This window comes from Lemur catta, chromosome 1 (assembly GCF_020740605.2).
Source record: "Lemur catta isolate mLemCat1 chromosome 1, mLemCat1.pri, whole genome shotgun sequence".
Lineage (NCBI taxonomy): Eukaryota > Metazoa > Chordata > Mammalia > Primates > Lemuridae > Lemur > Lemur catta.
Genome location: NC_059128.1, coordinates 6,025,542 through 6,048,089, shown reverse-complemented (window position 1 = coordinate 6,048,089; position 22,548 = coordinate 6,025,542). Strand labels below are relative to the sequence as shown.

General features: G+C 51.5%; 1 protein-coding gene and 1 long non-coding RNA gene across 7 annotated transcripts in view; both read right to left on the bottom strand.

Annotated features, from left to right (window-relative positions):
* Positions 1–387: 387 nt before the first annotated feature.
* Positions 388–22,548, bottom strand: part of BCL11B (BAF chromatin remodeling complex subunit BCL11B) — a 94,923-nt gene continuing 72,762 nt past the window's right edge. For all 5 annotated transcript variants that reach the window (XM_045561062.1, XM_045561067.1, XM_045561063.1 and 2 more), the window contains one exon: positions 388–7,326. In XM_045561062.1, coding sequence (XP_045417018.1) covers positions 5,276–7,326 — 2,051 coding nt within the window. In that variant the 3' untranslated portion in view covers positions 388–5,275. The remainder of the gene's footprint in view (positions 7,327–22,548) is intronic.
* LOC123644804 lies at positions 14,019–16,361 on the bottom strand. Of its 2 annotated transcripts, XR_006737288.1 has the most exons (4): positions 16,017–16,361; positions 15,725–15,823; positions 15,148–15,385; positions 14,019–14,818 (listed from the first exon to the last, which is right to left on the bottom strand). It is a non-coding gene; the product is annotated as an uncharacterized LOC123644804 (long non-coding RNA). The 2 variants fall into 2 exon arrangements; XR_006737287.1 differs by having other exon boundaries at positions 15,148–15,823.

Below are 22,548 nucleotides of genomic sequence, written 5' to 3'. Positions count from 1 at the left end.
TGAATGTTAGCTGAGTTAAAATAGACTAGTTAACTAGTCTGCTAATTCCTAGCCAAGTGCTTTTTCTTTTAAACCACTTGTTCTCAAACTTGGCTGTAGGAGAATCACCTGAGTCATTAAAAAATTCTGATGCCGGGCACTGAGATTTTTGAAAGCTCCCAGGAGATGCCAATGTGCAACCAGGCTGCGAACCACTGCTTTGAAGCACACTCCCGCGCAGGGGCAACGAGAACCGTTGCTCCCCATACCACTCTCTCCTCTCTTCCCCTATACGGGCTTAAGGGTCTGGGTCAGGAAGAAAATAGAGAAAGACCTTCCATTCACCCTTGGAAATAAGCTGTCCATCCCCCACCTTTAAAAGACACAGGAAAGGACAAGGTTTGGAGATCAAGTTAAATGTCCAATTTATTTTTATAACTCGAAACCAGAACAAACTTGGTTTTGAACAAGCGTACAAATGAAATGGCAGACACATGCTGAACTCAACATTGTGACATTAAGGAAAAAAAGAGGCCCAAAATCTTGTACAGAGGATAAAAGGAACAATAAATATTTTACTAAGCCATATTGAAATGACCTCCTGTCATCTCAACATTTTATCCATAATAAAAAAAAAAAGTGCCCGTTTCTTAAACAGAGCACAAATACCAAGCAATAATAAATAGTTCCAAACTTGTAGTAAAAGACAAAACCTCCAAGTAAACAACAAAAGCTCATACAATAAGTAATAGAAAAGGTAATAAAAATATTTCGCCTTGCCAGTACAAATGCAAACAACTGAAATCAACGTAGCTTTGCTTTGCAGGGCTAAGATACAAAGAGCACCAAAATCACGGTTTGCCTGTGTTCAACAAAACCTTCCACTGACAGTTACGTAGGACCAGGATGAAAGGCTGATTTCCTAACTTTTCACATTTTGCTTAGAGTAATTCAGTCTCCTCCTCTCCCCATGAAAGACCCTCTAATGGCAAGTGGCGGGTTCCAATTTGGGGCAACTTTGAACAAAGTCGTGGCAGTGTGGAAACCGGCCTGAGGTGGCTGGGTCGCCCATGCTAGAGGCCTCTGTCACCGGGTCATCTGCTTCCGTGTTGGTTTTTTAAACACGAAAGAGAAAGAAAATTCTCTGTCCTCTGCAGCTGACAGAGACACACAATCCTTGTGCTTTAGGATGGCTTAGTCCTGGCACTCTGGTGACTTTGTGTAAGCTGGTGAGCGCTGGCTAGCGTTTATGACTACAGGAGGACCACCGTGGAGGTGCTCGAGGGCCTTCACGGGGGGCACAGAGGGAGGAGCAGCCCCGGGTCTTTGGGTCAGGCAGTAGGAAACTGAAATCTCAGCTTTATCTCCCATTCCCCCATCCCTCCCCCTTTCTTTTAACTTTGCAAAGGTAAGTGGCAAGGAGGAAAGATCGCATGGAACAGAAAAGCTCCCCAGAAGAAAGATTTCTGCATTTGGTAAAGAACTGCCCAAAAGGATGCTTGGTTATACTTTCATAACCTGACATAATGGTTTCTTACATTTCCTGAAATAAAAAAATGGCTTCCTGATATAGGTATTTTTTAAAAAATGTATTATTCGCTCGTCCAAAAAACCACCACTTTATTGTCTTAAAGCTACTCGGCTTTACAAAAAAAAAAAAAAAGAGGAAAAGGGACAGAGAGGGAGAAAGAAAAGAAATCAAATAAAGATGAGAAAAAATGAATAAAGGACAGACAGAGGATGGAGGGTGGAGAGGAAGCGCAGAGGAAGGAGAAAGATATGGAAAGGCACCGAATTCATCCCAGGCCCTCGCATCCGCATCCGGAAACTGACGGAATGTAGGTTTCGGAGAGCAAAGCAGCAAAGCAGGGAAGACAGCGAGAGGCCAGCGCTCTCCATGGCACAGAGGTCTTGGCCAGGATGGGGTCTCCTTCCTGAAATACACTTTGCACTGTTCTCAGCAGCAGGTCACTTCGCCTGAACCTAGCTGACACACCAGCTCCTTTCATTACATTTTTGCTTGTTTAATGTTTTCTTTCTCAAGGACTAAAGAAGCTCGGTTTGCATTGCTTTCTGCTCTTAAGGGCGGGAGAGGGGTGGTGGTGGTGACCGCCACCGCAGTGATGGTAGAGAAGGAAGATGCTCTCTCGCGCTCTCTCCACCACATCTGACATCTTACAGATGGCCTCTTAGAGAAAGGGAGGACTCTGTGGAATGTTACTGACATCTTTACAAAAACTGATTTTTTTTTTCCACTCAACATGAATAAAGAATTTCCCATCCGGTCTGCTGTGGCCACACCAAGGAGCCTTGATGCAAGGTTCGGGGCGTTCAGAGTGAAGCCCAACACGAAGGGTTCTTTGCGTAGGCCAATTCCGACAAAAATATATACAACTAAAATGATTTGTGAACCAAAGCATTTAACTACTTCCTTTTGTTTCTTTTTCTCAAAGGTTGTCAAACAACCCTTTTTCTCCTGTACAATAGGACTTAACATACAAATTTTTTTTGCAATATTTTATCCTGCCAAATTAAAAAAATATATTATGGCAGCCTGTTTGTTTTTGTTTTTTTTTTCTTTTTATTTCCAAATTCACTAACAAAAAGGTACATTAAATCCCTTTAAAAGGACAAGCTTACAGTTAAAAAATTACAAGCTCCAGTAAAAATACAGCAAGTGCCTACATCATATGAACCAACCAATATATCCATTCCAGAGGGAAGTGGGAAGAGAAAAATAAGTACAGGTCAGAAATGTGATTTTTTTTTTTTCTGCAAAGCAATAACAATATTAAGCACTTTTTTTTCTACATACTTTTTCTACATGGTGTAGCAATCCCCTTTTAATCCCCAAATACAAGTTTCTATACATTTTTTTTGAAATAAAAATTCAACACCCAAGGCAGAAAAAAATTTACTAAAACTCCGACTTTACAGTTACTGTGACAAGAACAAATTTATAGACCCACCATTTAAATTTTACTGCAACATTTTCAAGGAAAAGAAAAGGGTTTTTTTTTTTTCTTGTTTTGTAAAATGCCCAGGCATTCTCAATTATTACAAATACTGGTCCACTTTTACAGTAATCAAGAAATTTTAATATATATAATATATACTAAAACCCCGTCACCAAAAGAAAACAATATACACGCGGCCACTGTGGCATTTTTGTATAACCTATTAAGCAAACTTTGAAAAAAAAAAATGATCGCTCCAACACACATACACACAATTTTTTTTTACCCTTGTATGTATCCAATACTGTAAACGTATTTTTAAGACAGAGTGCACTAAATTTAACTTTAGAAAAAATTAGCCGTTGTTCCTGAATTGTTTTTGTTTTGTTTTTCATTCAACGATATCAACTTGTAACTTGTGTCACTTGAGTTTTAATTCAGCAGTAAATCACCTCCACTCCATATCTAAGCAGCGTTGTCCCAAAAACAAAAGGGGCTGAGGATAATTCAGCTAATGGATGTCCAAGGTTGTGCTGGGTTTATTTCTTCATTTGATTGGGTCTTATGGCATTTTCATATCCTCTATCTTCAACCAAGATTTTTTTTCTTTTTTACTTAAAGTAAATGTGGCTTTGTTAGTTTCTAAAGAATGTACTTTTCTTGTTTTACTTTTTTAAAAAGTCTTTTCATTTCAAAAAAAAAAAAAAGTTTTGCATTTGTCTCAAGAGACTCAAATAGGAAGATCAGTTTTCAAGGCACTCACATCAAATTGAATGGCAGTAGAAAAACTGTCCTATAAATTATTATTTTATTTTGTTCTTTATAGTGCCAGTATTGTGAATGCCACGCTTAGCAACACTGACACTCAATCTCAGCTGTCCCTTACAGTTTAACCCACCTCTGGGCCAAAGAAGAATATGCTGCAATTTCTTGTTTAGAAGCCATTTAATTTAAATGCAAACAAAAGCTTTAAAGTGCGGGTCAACAGAATTCAAATGTCTAACCTTAACAGTTTGATGTTTAGTACCTTCCAACCTAATGAGATAGGAAAAAAAAAACCACTTGGGAAGTAGCGCTGGGCACCTGCGGATGGAACTCTCCCCCTGCTCTTCCAGTAAAAGGGAACAGAAATTCACAGGATTCCTCCCGTCCCTACAATGTCATCAGTGTGCATCACATGAGAACACTAACTTCCTCAATTCACCATCAGGGCATTGTCTGCTTCAGAATCATCAGTTACCACTGGTAGCAACGTCTGACTTGAGATTTGCGTGGTGGGGGTGGGGGTGATACAAAGAGAGAAGCTGTCAAGCCAGAAGAAGCCTGAAAGAACACGGCTGGTTACTTCCTTTCTGTGTCACTGCAGGCCACCCCATCTACCCAAAAAAGTACCCTCAGCCCATTTTATTTAGCCTAATCTACAGCAAATAGCGGAGACAGCATCCCAGGGCACACCAACATTCCAAGAAAATGATAGTATCTGCTGGTAATGCACAACCTCAGAATGCTCTTGGGCCATTTCCCAGAGTAGCCCTCAAAAACTCTTTCTCTGGTGGTGCCAAGTTTGTGGGGCACCCCCACCCCAGCACCACCACTAAAAGTTTTCCTTCCACAATGGCAAAGTTGAAATCAACACAGAAAAGGCCTCCGTTGCTCAGGACATCATCAGTGCTACATCTCCACTCCAATGCTGAAACAAAGTGCTACAACTTTAAAGATTGTTATCGCTGTACATCCAATCCCCCACCCCAAAAACAAAAACAAAAACAAAAAAACGCATGCCACTTTTTATTTCAGGACCAAAAAAGAGGAAGGAATAAAAAAGTAAACAACTTTAAAAGTCATTTAAGTGTTGGCTTCTTCACAAGAAATTACACATGCTTAGCTTAAATTTCAAAAAAGCAGCGCCCACCCACCCACCCCAAAATTATAATTTAAAAGATATGCTCCCCCTCTACACTGCTCGCGAGTCATTTGCTCAGGCTACTACTGGGTTTAAAAAAAAAAAAAAATGAAGAAGGGATGGATACCCAACAAAATCTTTTAAAGGAATTTAAACAGAAAGAATAATAATAAAAAGTACCATGCCAAAAAAATTACAAAACCCAATAAATACAGAAATTATTGCACAGTTAAAAGGCTCCACAATTTTTACTGCCTTAATCAACCCTCGGGTTTCCATAGGACTTCGCAGACACAGGTTGCGTTGGAGTGCCGCCTCCCCTGGGCCCCGGGGACACGCGGGGTGCTAAGTGGCGGTGACACGGAGGCAAGTCAGGTCAACATTCTCTCAGTTGGCGACGGTTCCACTGCACAGGTGCGCGTGCCGGGCCGCGCGCTTAGCTCCTCTCGGCCTGCTCGATTTTGACGTCGTTAGTCAGCAAGTGCTCGCCGTGCCACTTTTTCATGTGTTTCTCCAGGGTGCTGTAGACGCTGAAGGGCATCTGGCAGATGTCGCAGCGGTACACCTCCTTGCCGATCTGCCCGTGCGTCTTCATGTGGCGCGTGAGCTTGCTGCTCTGCGCGCACGCGTAGTTGCACAGCTCGCACTTGTAAGGCCGCTCGCCGGTGTGGCTCCGCCGGTGCACCGTCAGGTTGCTGCAGTTCTTGAACACCTTGCCGCAGTACTCGCACGTGTCGCTGCGCCGGCCCTCCTTGGAGCTGGGCCGCCCGGGGCCCGGGCCCCCCAGGTGCGGCGTGCTGCCACCGCTGGCCGTGCCGCTGCGGCCCGACAGGCCGCCGTCCAGCAGGTCCCCGGGCGGCGTGGAGAAGCGCAGGCTGCCGTTCTCGGACGAGTGCTCGGACGACGTGGCGAAGGGCGACTGGCGCGCGTCCGTGAAGCCCAGGAAGGGGTCCTTCATGAAGTGCCGCGACGCCGCGTAGCCCACGAGCCACTGCGAGTAGACGTTCTCGGACGGGATGAGCGCGGCGGGCGGCAGCTCCAGGTCCTTCTCCACCTTGATGCGCTTGGCCGCGCTGTTGAGCCCGGGGCTGGGCAGCGGCGCGGGCTTGCGCGGGAAGAGCCCAGGGAAGGGATCGGCGCCCGGCGCGAAGCCGCCGCCACGCCCGTTGACCGCGCCGCCCGTGCCCGCGTCGCCGCAGCCGCCTGCGTCGTCGTCGTCGCCCGTGTCACCGCCGCCCGCGCCGCGCTTCAGGAAGGCGCCGCGCTTCTGCTTGTCGGCCAGCAGATCGCCGTACTGCGGCAGCGCGCCCAGGGCCACGTTCTCCATGACCTTGCCCAGGACCAGCGCCTTCTCGTCGGCCAGCGCCTTGGCGCCGCCCACGCCGCCGCCTGCGCCCGGCACCCCGGCCACCCCGCCGCCGCCGTTCTCGCGGTTGCGGCTCAGCTCCGAGTCCATGCTGAAGCTCGACTCGGGCCGGCTCTCGTTCTCCAGCAGCAGCTCCTCTTCCTCCTCCTCCTCCTCCTCGTCCTCCTCCTCGGGCTCGTGGCCCAGCGACGGGTCGCTCTCGTGGTGGCGGAAGTCACCGTCGGCCGCCTTGAGGCCCTCGCCGGCCAGCTCGCTGGTGCCCGGCTCCGGGGAGCTGGCGGCCGAGAGCCCGTCGTCGGAGCGGCCGGCCAGCGAGCCGGCCTTGTGCATGTGCGTCTTCATATGGCGCTTGAGCTTGCTGGCCTGCGAACACGCGTGGTCGCACAGCTGGCACTTGTAGGGCTTCTCGCCCGTGTGGCTGCGCCGGTGCACGATGAGATTGCTCTGGAACTTGAAGGTCTTGCCGCAGAACTCGCACGACTTGCTCTTGGCGGGCGGCTGCGGCGGCGGCGTGCCGCCGGGGGGCATGGGCGGCAGCGGCGGCGTGCTCAGGAACGGGGACTTGGGGCTGGGCTGGAAGGGGTTCAGGAGCCGGTGCATAGGGTTGCCGCGGCCCGGCGACACGGGCGGCGGCGTGGAGCTGTTGCCCGCCAGCTCGCGGAGCCGGCGCGAGAAGTCCATGGCGGGCGAGTCGATGGCCATGGGGTTCAGGCGCATGACTCGGTCGAAGGCACTGGGGTGCTGGGCGACGAGCCCCATCTCCTCGGCACTGAGGCGGTGCGGGTCCAGGTGGTGGCGCGGCGGCGGGCTGAAGAGCGGCGGCGTGCCAGGCAGGCGGCCCTCGCCAAAGCCCGGGTGGTCCCGCAGGATGGGGCCCGTCATGCGCAGCAGGTTGAACGGGTTGCTGTCGCCCAGGAAATTCATGAGCGGGGACTGCGCCACGGCCTCGGGCCCGAGCGGCGGCGGGATGGTGAGCCGCGGCGTGAGCGAGCTGCTGGCCGGCCCGGGCTCCAGGTAGATGCGGAAGCCGTGCGTGTTCTGCGCGTGCTGGAGCAGGAACCACGCGCTGTTGAAGGGCTGCTTGCATGTTGTGCAAATGTAGCTGGAAGGCTCATCTTTACCTGGGGAGACACACGGACAGAAAGGCAGACAGAGCGTGAGAAGCAGCAGGGGCGCGGGCACCGCGGAGCTGCGGCTGCAGGGCCGCCCCGCAGGCCTGGCTTGGCTCCACCCGGCTGGGAGGCGGCCCAGGCAGCTGGACTTAGGCAGGTTAGGTCAGTTCTTAGGCCTCACTTTGCTTCCCCAAAGTAAAGATGTTCTTATCCCCATTGTCTCCGAGGCCAAGTGAGATCTGCTTGTGACAATGCCTGGTTCTGACAGTAAGTAGTCTACACAAGGCTGAACTACACGAAAAGCCAGGGCGGATCTCACCCATCCGCGCTCAAAACCGCCTAGACCTGGGTTTCTCAATCAAGGCACTATTGACCCCAATAATTCTTGGGGGGGGTCCTTTCCTGTGCACCATGGATGCTCAGCAGCATCCCTGGCCTCCACCTAGATGCCACGAGAAGCCCCCTCCAGTGGTGCAGACCAAGTGTCTCCAGACCAGTGTTCCCTGAGGGGCAGCAGCTCCCCTCCCCTTGCTCCTTGAGAACCAGATTCAGACAATATTTGATTCAAGGAAGTTCTATCAAAACTCAAACAGTATTGTTTTGCAAACGATGTTTTTTCTTTAAAAGAAATGGCTGTGATACGTCTGCAACATTAGGGATTTTAGCTAGAGGAAATTCTAGTGTTTCATACACCAGTGTCTGAGCAGAACACACCGTCCAACTGAACATGGATATTCAGGAACAGGAAAAAAGTGACACATTGTGAGGACCTACTACTATGTGACAGCCGCCCCCACCATGTCCTCACACACAACCTCAGTGTACAGTTCCGCCTCCAGAGTCCCCCGGGGTGGGGGAGGAGGAGAAATTGGTCCAAATGAGTATTTTGAAGTCCTTTGCCAGAAAACCAAGGAATCAAAGAACATCCTGAAATCTGACAGGGCAGTCAGGATGAACAGCGGCAAGTGCTGATTTGTTAGAAACTGGCTCTGGTGACATGGGCAGCGAACTGTAGTGGACGCTCATGGCACGGAGCCAGAATGTCCCAGTCTTGGCCGGTCACTGGGGTGGTTACAAAATGGAGGCTGAACATTTCATCTGGAACCCGACTTGTGGGCGCCCTCCTCAACCGCCGCTGCTTTCCAGCCTGACCCTCTCCTAACGCTTTGCATAAGGAGACGGTGCGGACAGGCCTTGCCTTCCATCACCGACTCACCAGCCGAAGGAGGGGAACAGGAATCCCATCTCAGACCTGGTGCAAGACATGGCATCTGTGATCTCGAAAAGCCCCTTTTGCTTTTTCAGACTTTCCTGTACCTGGAAGATTTTTGACACTGATATTAAACTACAGTAGCTGCCAACTCCCTGGAGAAGCCAAAAGTGCACATTAATTACCATCCCAGAATCAGTAAGGTGAGGAGGGGAGTGGAGCAAACAATCCTCATCCCAGTCTCTCCACCCATCAAGTGATGGACTTCAGAAATCCCGGGCAGAGAGTTTTCCACCCACTAAACATAAGTTTCTGGAAGGCTGCACTCTTAGCAGTGTTTATAGGCATATAAACCTCCGTTTGGAGAATCAAGTGCCCTGAGTTCTGTCCAATTCAGTCTCGAGTATGGTGCACACCTCTCTCCCAAATTAGGCTTGCCAACCTCCGTGGGCCAGGACCTCCCCAAGAAGGTGTCGTCATGCTGTCCAAGGGCAGGGTGGAGATTCGCCCAGACCACAGACCCAGCTGGACCAGGACATACACTGGAAACCGAGCTGTGCTTTTACGAGTATCCCACAAGAACAATTTCACTCTCCTGCCCTGTGTCTGTGTGTTTGGTGGTGAGAAGGCAGTAGGTAGGCAGGACAGAAATCAAACAGGAATTCTAAAGTTCCCCCTCCCCTCCCTTTTAGAAACACCACAAGAAGTTCTGAGGCATTTTCTTTCTCAGTGTGTCTGGGTCATTGTCCTCCCCCAGTTCGGCTGAGTAATTCATGCTGGAGCTCCTGAGGGGGACTCCCCACCTTGGAAAGGGCAGGTGCCTTCCCTGAGGCCCGGCAACACCCCAGCCCTCCCCCCCTGCACGGCTCTCGGCTACGCGCCGGCTGCTCCGGAGGCACCGTCTCTGCCCTCAGCTTATTAGCTAATGTACTTGGGGACAGAAAGCCTCACCCAGGCTGCTCATCGGAGAGCCGGCCAGCAGCCACATTTAGACTCCTCCTTGCATCCCTTTTTTGGAACCCGTTGGAATACATAAGTAATAAATAAGAAGATAAATAAACATCCCTTTCTGACACAGGAGCTAATTACACAAATGAAGTGCCACGTCCTACAAGGTCATAGATCTTCAAATTAAAGAGCGTTTCTGTACCCTTCACCCCAGCTCCGGCCACTCTAATTAATCGATGGACGGCACAGCTGCTCCGGTTGCTCATGTCTTTAAGGCACAGCACCTCCCTTCCCCCATTCTCTTTTTTCCTCTTCGTTTCCTTGTGTAGCTCCAAAGCACTTCCTGTTCCTGGAGCTGGTGGCCACACATTTTCTAGAAAGTTCTGTGCCTGGTGAGGAATGTGGCTATCAGAGGAAAATGCAGAACTCCTAGGCAGGCCAGCAGTGAAGACTGCTCTACAGCTGAAATGGCCGATTAAATTTTTTTTAACTCAAAATGGCAGCTGCTGGGAATCATGTAGCTACATGTTCTCAAGAGCTCAGATGTTTCCACTTCTTGTTTAAAAAAAAAAAAAATGCTTCTAAAACTCTAACTTGGAGCAGTGTAGGGAGGAAGTTACCTGTCCACAATTCGCCATGAGGCGGGAAAGAGCAATGTTTATTCACCGAGTTGGATTTCAGGGCCACTCGTCACCCCCACACCCTGAACCGCTCTGGTTCCAAGACTTCCCTCTGCACGAGGGCAGGATCCACTACAGGTGACAGCCTCCCCAGGATCTGACAGCTTCCGATTTTGTAAAAATCTCCCAGCCCTCAAAGGCCCTCCCTAGAACTTTCTTTTCCAATGCCCCCCTTCTTTCTTTAATAAAATGTTCATTTCCATATTATCATTTCATGGTTATCTCTTGCCTAGCAGTAGCCCTGAGCATGGGGCTGCTCACTTTTAAGAACTGAACAATGTCAGAAAGTCTTTGAAGAGCCACTCGGAACATTTTTCTATTTGAAAATTCACTAAATATTTTAAACACGCAGCAAACGTAGTCTCGGACGGCTCATTTTTAAATGCAGCAGAAGACCCTTAGTGAGCAGGCTGCTTCTGACTTAGGGATGGCCCACTCCCCTTCCTGGGACCCCTCCTCGAACTCAGGGCCACCTGCCCACAGGTGACCCGGAAGCTGCACTGCAGCAAGAGGTGGCGACTTTAGCTAGTGGCCCAGGCAGGCCACAGTAGCTACTGAGAATACAACTGCTAGGTCAAGGGCTAGATTACGTAGAAGCGATTCACCCTGCAGCATCCAACCCGGCCTACAGACCTAGCAACATCAGCTGTGTTTTGCTCAATAAATCACGCTTGGCGACTCAGAACCCAGGATCTGCATCTTTCCTCGCTTGTTTCCTTCTTCCTTTCTCAGACACTTTTAGTACCAACTGGCGGAAACCCACTCTGGGTCTTCTTTGTGCTGATGGCTCTAAAGAGAGCCCCTGGATGTCTTTCTCAAATGCAAAACCCCACTGATATCTCTCAGTGATGAGAGCCCTGGGCAGCTTCGTACCTCTGCCCGGATGTCCCCAGAAGGGTGAATTCAGTCAAGTCACTTAACCTCTCTGCGCCTTGATTTCCTCATCAGCAGAGCAGGAAAAATATACCTGACTCTGAAGAGGGCTGGGGAGACCGAATGAGCCCCCGTTTGTGGACACGCCCTGTAAATTGCACACCGCGATGCAGACGTCACAGCGGGTATTTGCACGTTTTGTTTTTTTATTATCCATCCTTGTACCTGGCCGTGGATGTTTCAGGGATGCCTTCCGGTATGACTCTGGCAATAATGAAACCCTGGAGGAATTTTAATGCAGCCTGCTTCATGTATTAGAGGTTCCAAGGAAGTAGAAATTTGCAAACATTGAGGAAACATCATTTTTTATTGTGATGCGTGGGAACCGACACACAACTAGACTCCTGCAATGAAATGTGACTTTTCCTTTGCAGTCAGACTTTTTTTTTTTATGAGCATTTAAACACTTGTTCCTCCTTATTATGCCAGCTACTCTAATAATACCAACAAAGGTATAAGGCATGTTCAATAAAAACACATTTAACTGAATTTATTCAATGAAAAGCCCATAATTAATAGCCCTGGTCCTCCTAAGGCCAAGTGACATCAAGTGGAAGGGCATTCCTGCCCGGGCGAGCAGCAAGGAGACCCCCCTCTGGACGCAAGCAGGGCCTAGGGTGATGTCCTGGGGGACTCAGATAAGAACTGGGTCTTGGTTCCACATGCCCCTCTACAGGTCTCCAGGCATTTTACAGCTGGTTTGGCGTTCTCCCACGCATTCGCTCATGTCCCCGAAGCGCACCATGGCCTCTGAGGGAGGCCAGGTGAGGACCACATCCCTGCTGGCACCTGAGGAAACCGAAGCTCAGAGAAGCCAGAAGTGGGGCTAGCGGTACGCCCCCCCCTCAGGCTTCCCGACCCCCAGGCAGGACACCAGCTGCCTCCCCGCACACTGGCCCTGCCCGAGGGATCCATCGTTCTCTCTCCATGTGCCAGGGCCCATTTCACAGAGAAAGCAGCCAGGAAAAAGCTGCTCCTGCCACGCTGTGTGTCCTGCGAGTAAAGGGCATTGACTATCCTTGCACAGAACGCGGCCAGGACCACCACAGGCCTGGAGAGATGGCGCAGGGGAGACGTTTCACAGAGCTGGCAAGTGTGGCAAGCTGGTGCGACATGCCACACTCGGGACCTGGGGGAGCAGCGGCCAAAGTGGGCAGAATCCAGGGGCAGGAAGCTGGGTCCCAGGGTCCTCTGTCCCCACTCCCTTCCCCTCTCTGGACTTCGGGCTCCCAGAGAGAGGGCTGGTTTCACTGGCCAACCGCTCAGTCCCCCTCCACAACCTACAACTACAACAGGTGTTGTCTCCTCAGTTCCAAAACGATCATAATGACCAGTGCTAGCCCCTAGATGTGTGTACTTTGTATTTGTTTAAAAACTATCTCCCCTTCCATGGATGTCAGAAAATATCCACTGGGCACCCTGGGGGTCTGTGTAAGTTATCCCTGAGCACGGCCATCTGCGAAATCGATAACCAGCCTGCTTGTTCCAAAGGCACCGTCAAACCTCTCCAGGATGCAAGGCGGAAGCCGGGGAGTGATGATCACAGCCGTACCAAGAAACCGTTATGGAATCCGCACCGCCAGCCGGGCCCCGAGCTGAGAACACCACGGACCCCACACAATGCTCCCAGCAGCCCCTGAGGTACCAACTGTTGTCATCATCCCTGTTTTACAGATGAGGAAACTGAGGACAGGAAGCGATAAGGGGGCCTGTCGGAGGCCACACAGCTGGTCATTGGCAGCACCTGTGCTCATGATGCTGTACTGATAAAAACCGGGTAAGAGCGGGGTCGGAGGTAACTGTGTGTCCCTCGCATTTTACCTTCCATTGCAGCCCAGGTGCTAATGAAAATATTGAGATGTGTCGCTTTTGGCCAGAATTGCAGTAACATGATAAAATCCTGCTGAAAAGTAATAGATGCTGTTTAGAATAGAAGAGTCTTTCAAAGCAAGTGGTCCACGGAACCGTCACCCCTGGTGATGAGGTGCTGGGCCATTGCCCCTACCCCAGTGTCTGTGCCAGACATTGCCAATCCATCCCCGCACTCTCCCCCCAGGCCATGGAATCCTGGTTAACCGTGGCTCCAGACGACCATCACCAAATCACATGCACCTGTGCCTGTTGGCTGTTCCTGGATCTCAGCCCGGGTAAGCCAGTAAATGGGGGATCAGAACAGACCGGGCTGAGTAACTTGATAGCACTGTGTGTCCTGGTGAGAACAGTGACTACGTGTGCCTTTCATTCATTCATTGAGCAAACAGGAGCTGGGCACGCTTTATCTGTCGGGGACTCTGCTGGTACCTGGGGATAGAGCCCACATTCCGAGAGGAGACAGGGAGCACCTAAGAAGCCACTTCATTGTTTAATGAAAATCACAAATGGTGCCAGGGAGAAATTCGGGGTGCTGGGGAGAAAAGAACTCAGGGGCTTGGCTGGTCATGAGGGTTTGGGACCTGCATCCCCTCATTCAGTCCTCTGAATAACCATTTAGAAATAAAGGAGGCTCAGAGAACTTAAGTAAGTGCTTGAAAACACATTATTGGCCTTGGATTATTTATTTAAAATTCAACTTCTGGTTTCCAAGCTGCCTGAGGATAGGGGCCAGGCTGGTCTTGTCGGGTGCTCAGCCTGCAGCCACAGCATGGCGCCTCATGAAGATGTGCTTCACAACTGCTGGTGGCTCACGGTCAGGAGGTGACCAGCAGACTGGGGCGCTCTCTCGGCCTTTCGCCAGCATAAGTCTGTGCTCCTTCCAGACTCATTTCGGAGCCAGGACTCTTTGGCTAAGTCGCTGGGCTTCACAGAGCTTCACGTTCATCATCTGCACAGTGAAAATAATACCTGCCCTCCCGGGTTGTTCATTGTAGGGAGACCATCGTGAAAAATGCCCAAAATGGGGTCCCCAACACACGCAGTAAGCTCAGGGTGACAGAGACACAGGAGCGCATGGCAAATCTGCACCCTGAGCCCATGGCTTTGTGTTCTGTGTGTTTCCCCATGGTTGGCATTGCTGAAGTCATCACCACCAGGACAAGGACCAGGCCTGGGTGAAGCCTCCGACTCCAGTCTGCCCTCTGCCCTCCATGCCAAGCTGCCTCCAGACATGGCTCAGCTCAGCACCCTCAACAAACGACCTCTCCTTCCAGGCAGGGGACCCAGCCGGCACTGCCCACACCTCACAGCTGGTGCATTCCAACTACCAGAGCGTGCCAGGATCCCTGGTGACTCTCAACGGAACCAAGACAATCTGCCACTACCTCTGCCACTGTCCACCCCAGAACAAGGGACTGATCTTCCCAAATCCCAGGGCTGATGGGCCCCCCTGATGCCCCGGAGGACGCACCAGCACCCCAGCCTTCAGGGCCTGGCCCGACTGGCTGCGGGCCACACACACCGTGCACTGGCCACCCACTCTCCTGGTCCCCTCTCCTGGGGCCGTGCATTTTCACAGCCATGCCCTTGCCAGGGCCGGTCCTGCTGCCCGGAATTCCTGCCTTTCGTTCTCCACCTGGAAAGCATCTTTTCAGATCCAGCCAATGTCCCCCCTTCTGCATTCCCCACAGCGTTTATTCAGACCTGCCGCACACTGATCACCACGCTGCACTGTCACTCCTTGTCCTCGACTTTGGTGTGTTCAACTCACCTACAGCCTGCGTGTGCCAATGTTGGGCCTTTGCTCTCAGGTGGACGCTCATGGCCACTTTGGAGAGTAGGTTTTAATCCAGATTTTCTAGGAAAAAGAAACTAAGTCTCATCACAGTTGAGTGAGGGGCCCAAGGTCACACGACTGGTACACCCTGTCCATCTGACCCCATGGCCATGCTGTGTCCGGACACACAGCTGGCTTCCCTCGCACTGGGGCTATAAACCCTGCCATAGCTGGCCCTGAGGAAGAGCGGGGACCAGCCCTGGGCAGTCACTCCACCTGCGTCCGCAAGTACCAGCGACTGGCCAGGGAGGGCGAGCAGCAGATTCTCCAGGGCAGGAAATGGCTGAGAAGGGAGGCCGCACCCCGGGAGCGAATCTGGCTCAGCCCCACAATGTTTGGGGACTGTTTACCTGACGGGATCCCCGCAGCAGAGGTGAACTTCGAGGCTGCATCTGCCTGACAGTAGCCCAGGCTGGGAGAACAGGCCCAGGAGCCCGGGTCTACACTCTTCAGTGCCACCCACACAAAGGGCCCCACAGTCCCCTTGCCAGCTGGCTTTGCACAGAAATGCTGGCGTCTTGCTCCTCTGCTCTCAAGGAGGCCACAGGTGGGGTCGTGGGGTGGGGCTGTGGAGGGGGCTGGGTTAAGCTGTGGACACAGAGAATTCTAAGGCAGAACAGAGCTGCTGAGTGACGTCAGAGAGTCCAGGGAGGAGGCCGGCAGGCAACACCGCACAGTGCGTGATGCTCGAGCCAGACACGGAGAGCGAGACGTGCCCAGGCGCAGGAGGGAAAGGCCTGCCAGGCAGAGGGAGCTGCGTGAGCACCCTCGGGTCCCGGACGCCTGGGCACACGCAGGAGAAAGCAGCGCCGTTTGCTGCAGACCGCGGCAGGGGAGGGGAAATGGGAGATGCAACTGGAGAGGCCCCTGCTCTCTGCGGGGCCTTCCGCGCGGGCTGTTCTCACCCACACACGCTCACCCTCCTACCCGGGCTAGATGTTAAATGTGAGCACGGTGCCTGCTCCCAGTCTTCCTTCCCAGCGAAGAACGAGAAGCGTATCAGGACAACTCAAGGTCACCGTACGTCTGACAACCCAGAAACAGCACCGTGACAGCAAGAGGTGAGAGCACCTCCTCAACACCATGTGTTCAGTTGCTCCCTCCTCCCGTCCAGATGCAGATGTGTGCTCTCTGCGCCAGGCCCTGCGCTAACCAGAGGGTCACAGAAATGGAGGTTTGTCCTGGGGAAGCCTGAAGCCCAGAGCAAGAGGCTACTCACTCCAAGAACATCTAGGAAAGCTTCAAGCCACGCGGTCACTAACGAAGGCTGTGCCACACAGCAGACGGCCCAGAGGGGGTCGAGGCCAATAGCCTGGGAGCACCGGGACAGACTGTGGAGCAGACCCTGTGCCGAGTTCAGAAGGAGAGTAAGTCTGTCGTGCAGAAACGGGAGCAAAGAGCACCTGGCAGAGGACGCTGCGTGTACAAAGGCGTGGAGGGAACCCTAGATTCAAAGAGGGGAAGAAGTGAAGACAGAATTTGAAAAGGGGGTCCGGGACCTGTCCAAGGAGGCTCTGAAAACATGCCAAGAAACTTAGCTGGAGACACAGCAAATTCCATTGTTATAAATTCCATCACAGTGAAAACTTTCATATTTAAAAAATTCATTGAAAATTTGTAAGCTCACAAATCAAGGCCAACTCAAGTCAAGAACTGTTTGGTGTAACAAAATCTCAATACAACAAAATGATGTAGGCAAACCCCTCAGAGAGCTTTGTTTCCAACAAGACCCACCTTCCCAAACTATGAAACCATAAGATATAAAGGAATGAAACTTAAAATCCAATCTATGAAGATCACTGGTGTAGGAGGTGGCTTTTATACCACCCTCTGGAGCAGGAATTCAATTATTCCAGCAAGCCTCTTATCTGCATATCGTGGGCCTATGAATCCGCCTTCAGGAACAGGGTGGTCCAGGCTCTTAGTGGAACACAGAAGTATTAAAACCCTACTACAGCTGCAGGCACCATGCACCCCAGATTTCCCAAAACAGTCTCTATTTCAACCGCTCAATTCTGTGGTCAGACCAGGTGTGCCGTTTCAGGCTCAGGAAACAGACACCCAGCCCTGAAACAAAGCAAAGTCGCTGACCGCGGGGGCATCTCGGTGCAGGGTGAAAACAGTGGTGTTTTGACAGCGGAGCCTGAGGGCAGGACGCACAGAGCGGATTTTACTTGTGGGAACTCATTTGCAGCACTGGTGAAAAACTGCGGCACATTCCTCAAGGTCGTCCTCCTCCCCCACAACCCCCAACGCTGGGTAAGGCACTCAGATCCACTGGAAACGATAATACAGACGCGTGGCTGGAGTCCCTTGGAATCTGCTTTCTGTAGGCTTCCCTGGAAAGGGCCTGCATGTCCCGGTGGGGTTTGGTGGGCTGTGAGCTGAACTCATTTTCGTGGTTTTGTTCCCGCCACCCCACCCCACCCAACAGGGGAGTTCTCTGAAAGGATTCTAGAACTCTGGGGACAGGAATTTCGCAAAGAACGTGAAAGAGAAGCACAGAGCAGGCCCTCCTCGTCACTTAATGGACCAATAAAGAGGGCACTAGGAAAGGCGGGCCGGGCTGCAGGTGTGAGAGAGGGTACCCCGTGTGCCCGCGTGCGCCCGCCTTTCTCGCTCACACGTGGGGCCTGAGCCTCCCCCCGCACGCTCCGAGCCACCTCTCCCTATTCCATAATTCACGACTTCCCTCTCAAGGCAAGGCTCCATCCTTCCTTTCCTTAAATCCACAAAAATCTCTACATTCCGCCCCAAGAAGTGTGGCAGGGGCAGTAAATCTCGTTTTAATGGAGTGTACGTTTAGCTCCGAGGAGATAATTGACGTTATGGAGAGCGCGACGCCGAGTTATATAGGTTAGCTAATGCAGAGGGGACTCATTACCGACGCACCACAAACAAGTCGTAATATATGTATATTGTTCTGAGTGGTGTTAGAGCAAAAGTGTTCCGGTCCGCGGGGATTGATAAAGCACAAGAAAACAGCAGATATGCACTTGTAAATTTGTCTCATTTGTCTCTGAAGTTAAAGGTTATTCCCTTGTTCTGAATTTGTAATAAAAACATGCTAGCCCAGGGTTTGTGGAGAATGTTTGAATATTTAAATTGTGTATAATGATAGGCAATTATAGGGTAAAAGCTGGACCTTATGAATGGGGGAGCACTGTTTGGATCACTGAGTGTTTTCCCACTGACAACCCTTTTATCTCGAATGCATTTTGCAAGTTATTTCCCCGCAAAGGGGTTCAGGGAGCATTACTGGGGCCCACGGCCACCAACCGGTGCCCAACCGAGCGTGCGTTTGCCTAGGTGAGTGGGTTCTTTTCCTCTTCCTTTCCGTTCCTTTTTTTTCCTCTCTCTTTTTTAGTTTTCTTTCCTTAAATATGCACAGTGCATCTCTCCAACCAAGGGCAGAGGCTGCGGCTGCAGCTGCGGCTGAGGTCCCTCTTTCCCCAGCTACTCAGTGCTTCTGGGTTGTTCCGGGGAGACCAAGAAGACGAGGCCGGGCATGGGGAGAGGCCTGCGGGGTGGAGTGTGAATTTCCTCTGCCCGCCATGGGTGCCTTTCTCCCCACCCTCTCCCCAGGAGGGCAGGGCGCCGTGGGGAGCCCCAGCTGTGCCGTGCCCGCCCAAGTGGGGGTGGCGCTGCGGCTCCCGAGGCTGGAGCCCAGGTGCCCGCCTGGCCGCGGCCGCCGTCAGCCCAGGTTAACCAACTGCAGTGCTAGAGTAACTCCAGCCAGCTTGTCACCGAGCACAAAAGTCATCAGCCAGTGAATGTTCTTTTCTGCACCACAATTAAGACGAATCAATACGACGTGCCACAAATGGTATTTTACTCTCAATAAGAACTCGAGCTGAGTTTATTCAGAATATTTTAGCGCTTCCCCGGGGGATTTTGGGCCGACGCAGATGGCAAATAAAGTACTCAGCCTAAGGCTACAGCACATTATGGTAATTCTAATGTCAGATGTACTTTAATATACAGCTCTATTTAATCACCCCATTATTTCACATTTCCATATGAAAAACCTGCGGCACTTCTGCGGCGCTTTGCCTCTGCCACGGTGCCAAGCTTCCTCCAGCCCGCTGCCGCCAGCCGGGGACGTGGTCATCCTCGCCAGGCACAGCCTGACAGTGTCGGAGTTTCTGGGGGGCCCGGATGCACGGCCGAGCTGCCTGGTGCAATGAGAAAATCAGAGGACTCAGAGAGGTACCAAACATCACCGCAGGAGGCCACAGAAGAAACTGAGCCCCCCCCGGCCCCCGCACACACAAAAATGCAGGGGTGTGTGTGCGTGTCCATGTGCTCACACACATGCACACCCGGGGGGTGGGGGAATAATGTCAAGGAGCAGTCACACCCATGCTCCTAACACAGCCCCTCTCCAAACACCAACAGCCCCAGAACCGCGACTCGAAAGCTAGGCCCAACCGTGGCACCAGCTCCAGACTGTGACCCACAGTGAGCCGTGCCAACTGGCTCTCAAAACAGCACTGCCCACCCGCCCCATGAGGGCAGGATGAAAGCATCACCAACAACAAGGGGCAGGAGGAAATGTGCACCGGCATGGGAGGCTGGGCTGGAGAACCGCAGCCCTAACGGCACAGCCTGGAGCGGGAGGCCCCCAGGGAAGGCACAGTTCTGTGAATTCCACATGGCTGGAGCACCTCAAGGCTGCAGGGAGCAGCCCGCAGAAGCATGGGTGTTGGCTGAGCCTGGGAAGTCACTCTCACACAGTCACAGGGGGAAGCCCAGCACAATACCCGCTGACCACCCAAGTCTAGAGTTCTCAAAGATGGGTTTGCTGATGGATGCAATGACATCTGGCACCTGACCCTACTGGGAGCTCCCGTAATGAGTCAACATTTAAAGCCACATAACATGATTCTTGTAAATGGTTATAGCATATGTCGTTTAAACGAGGTGCTTGCCTGTGAGCAGGCTAGGTCCGGGGAGGTGGGAAGGGAGGGAGGGAAGAAGGGCCTCAAAACCCAGAAAGTGTCAGAGTGCATTGCCAAAATCTCTGGCAAATTCCTCAAAAGTGATCGGTCACCAGGAAGACTTTCAGTAACCTAATTCTAGCAGAGTTGTCTTAGCTCAGCATGGGAAATTTTTTAGAGGAAAACTGAGTGAGTACTTGAAGGTACAGACGTCCGACCCACCTGGCCATTCTAACTCCTGCAGGTAGGACTGTAAGGGTACATACAGCTGACCACCCTGACTCCTGCTGCCCACATCGGTGACAAACCAGGGTCACCCTGTGACTTCTTTTTAAAATATGCTTTGGGAGCTGGCCAAGGTGGTGGGAGCCTGCAGTCCCAGCTACTTGGGAGGCTGAGGTGGGAGGATCACAAGTTCGAGTCCAGCCTGGGCAAAACAGCAAGACCCCTGTCTTCAAAAATAAAAATAAAAAGTAAAAAAAATATATATGCTTTGGAGGTAAAATGCAACAGTGGGAATTCAATTCCTAATTTCCAAGGCCTCTGATTCCACCCTGTTATTATTGGTTATTCTTTAACCTAAAAATAGACACTAATATTCCCCAGGCCTTTTTCTGGTTGTTGCTAGTTTGGAAATACAGGCTAGACCACTGGTTCTCAATTGAGGGCTATTTTGCCTCTCGAGGGGACTTCTGGTGATATCTGAAACATGTTAGACTGTCAAAGCTGAGGGGGTTGGGGGTGCTACTGGCATCCTACAACGTCACAATGCACAGGACAGTCCCAAATCTCAACTGTCCCAAGAGTGGGCAGCCCCGGGCCAGACCCTTCAACTTAAATGCTGGCTTCCTTGTGGGCACTGCCCCTAGTCTAACAAAACAGACTGAGGGGAAAACGCAGGGAATAGGGAGTAAGAAAGAGAGTCGGAAAGGGAGGAGAAGGGGGGAGGAAGGGGTGGAGAGAACTGCAAAGACCGAGGAGGAGGGGCCCACATCATCTACTTTTGGCAATAAACGAACTGTGGAATCCCAGTCAATTTCATCATTGTCGAAATCATTTGAATTCCAGAGTTGCCTGGAGCCGTGACTCCAGGGCTCCTAGGGAGCTCCTTGCCTTGGGAAGGGGAGCGGCAGCCTGAACCGACAGAGGGAACGGGGCATTGCATGTGTCAGCAGCCCCTGCCACCAAAAAACCCCCCGAGTGCTGGACCCCTCCCTCCAGAGCTGGGCCCAGCCACTAAGCAGGGCTGTCAGGGGCTGCCCTAGATTCCGCGGCTCAGCTGTGAGCCTTGCAACAGCGGCTGCAGGAGATGAAAACCCAAATATACTTCCTGAAGTCAAAGAGATAAAAATACAATTTCTGCTGCGTACACTGCGCTTTCACACTGCAGCAATACTTGTGTGTCTGTAGGGGGGGGGGGCGGGGGGCGGGGTAGGATGACCATGCAAGCTTAAGTGATTTTTTTTTTTTTAAACACGACCCAAAGAGATTACATAAAAAGTACAATTAAGGGACGCTCAGAATCCCGAGGCCTTCAAGAACGTGCTGCCTCCGGAATATTTTTAGAACAATCACTGGAGTGATTCTTCTTAGTTGTAGAAACACTCCAAATCAGAAAGTCAATTTTTCCTCTATTTGCAGAAGTGAGCTGGCTCCACTGGACGGAATGCGTGTGTTTTGCTTGGCGGCTGTTCATAATACTGTCTTGGCAGCGTTTCCTTGGAGCGCGCACGGTGAACCTGGCTCTCGCATACAGTAGCACTTTCATTTTAAGCGCCCCAGCCACGCTTCCCTAATAACAGCCTGGGAACTGCAAAACCCCTGTGAGCCCAGCCCTTTAAATGGGGAACAGAGCAGGGCTTTCGGGGCCCCACTTGCCACAATAGGGACTGTGAACTGGGGCTGGTGCTTTCAATCAAGAAACGTGGCTCTCGTTAAAAGGCAGAAAAATAAAACAATGCCGGCACGTTCTGGGGACAGCAGCATGCTACCTTTCACCTCGCCCTGGCCACACACACAGGCCCGGCCCCAGCTAGCTGCTTCCACCTGCCTGCTGCCCCGACGGGCACCAGGTGTGTCCAGGCCTGCTGAAGTCTGGACGGGAAGGAACACGGCTCCCTTGGAATCCCTCTGGAGCCGTGGCCTGGAAAGATCTGATTCTGCTGCTCCCTAGCCTTGGCAGAACATGAATGAGCGGGCTCAACCCTGAGCTCCGGCTCCTTCTCCACGAATGGGGATAACACCTGTACTGAGGGTGGGGGGAGGATGCCAGAGCCTGCCTGTGAAGAGCCTTGCATCTGGTTGGCGCTCAATAGACAAAGCTACTTAGTGGTAAGAATGTGAATGAATGAATGAGTTAGTGAATGGGTGAGTGAATGAGTGAAAGACAGCAGGACGGGGCTGGGAGGGACTAAAAGGAGACCACTCATAACCAAACCCTTCTCCATCACGGTCAGCAGCCACCGGCTGGCCGGCCCCATCAGGGCGCTGTCAATCAAAAAGGGGACTTCCAGGTACAACTTCCGCCCCTCCCCGGCATCAAGAAATGTAGTTATTTCGGCCTCTTAGAACTGGCGCATCACCACTGTCTCTGTTTCACACGTTCCTCTTTCTTTCTCTGTGTGTTGTTTACAAAGGTTTCATTATGTTTTCAACTAATCAGAAAGGCCCCGCTAATACACAATTAACATGTGATTATAAAAAAAAATTAAAATAGCTTCCAGAAGAAGGAAATGTAATTAAGTAGAGAATGCTTTTCAATAAGTGCTTGCTTTAACCCATTGTCAGAACACAGTCTACGTTCGTCCACAA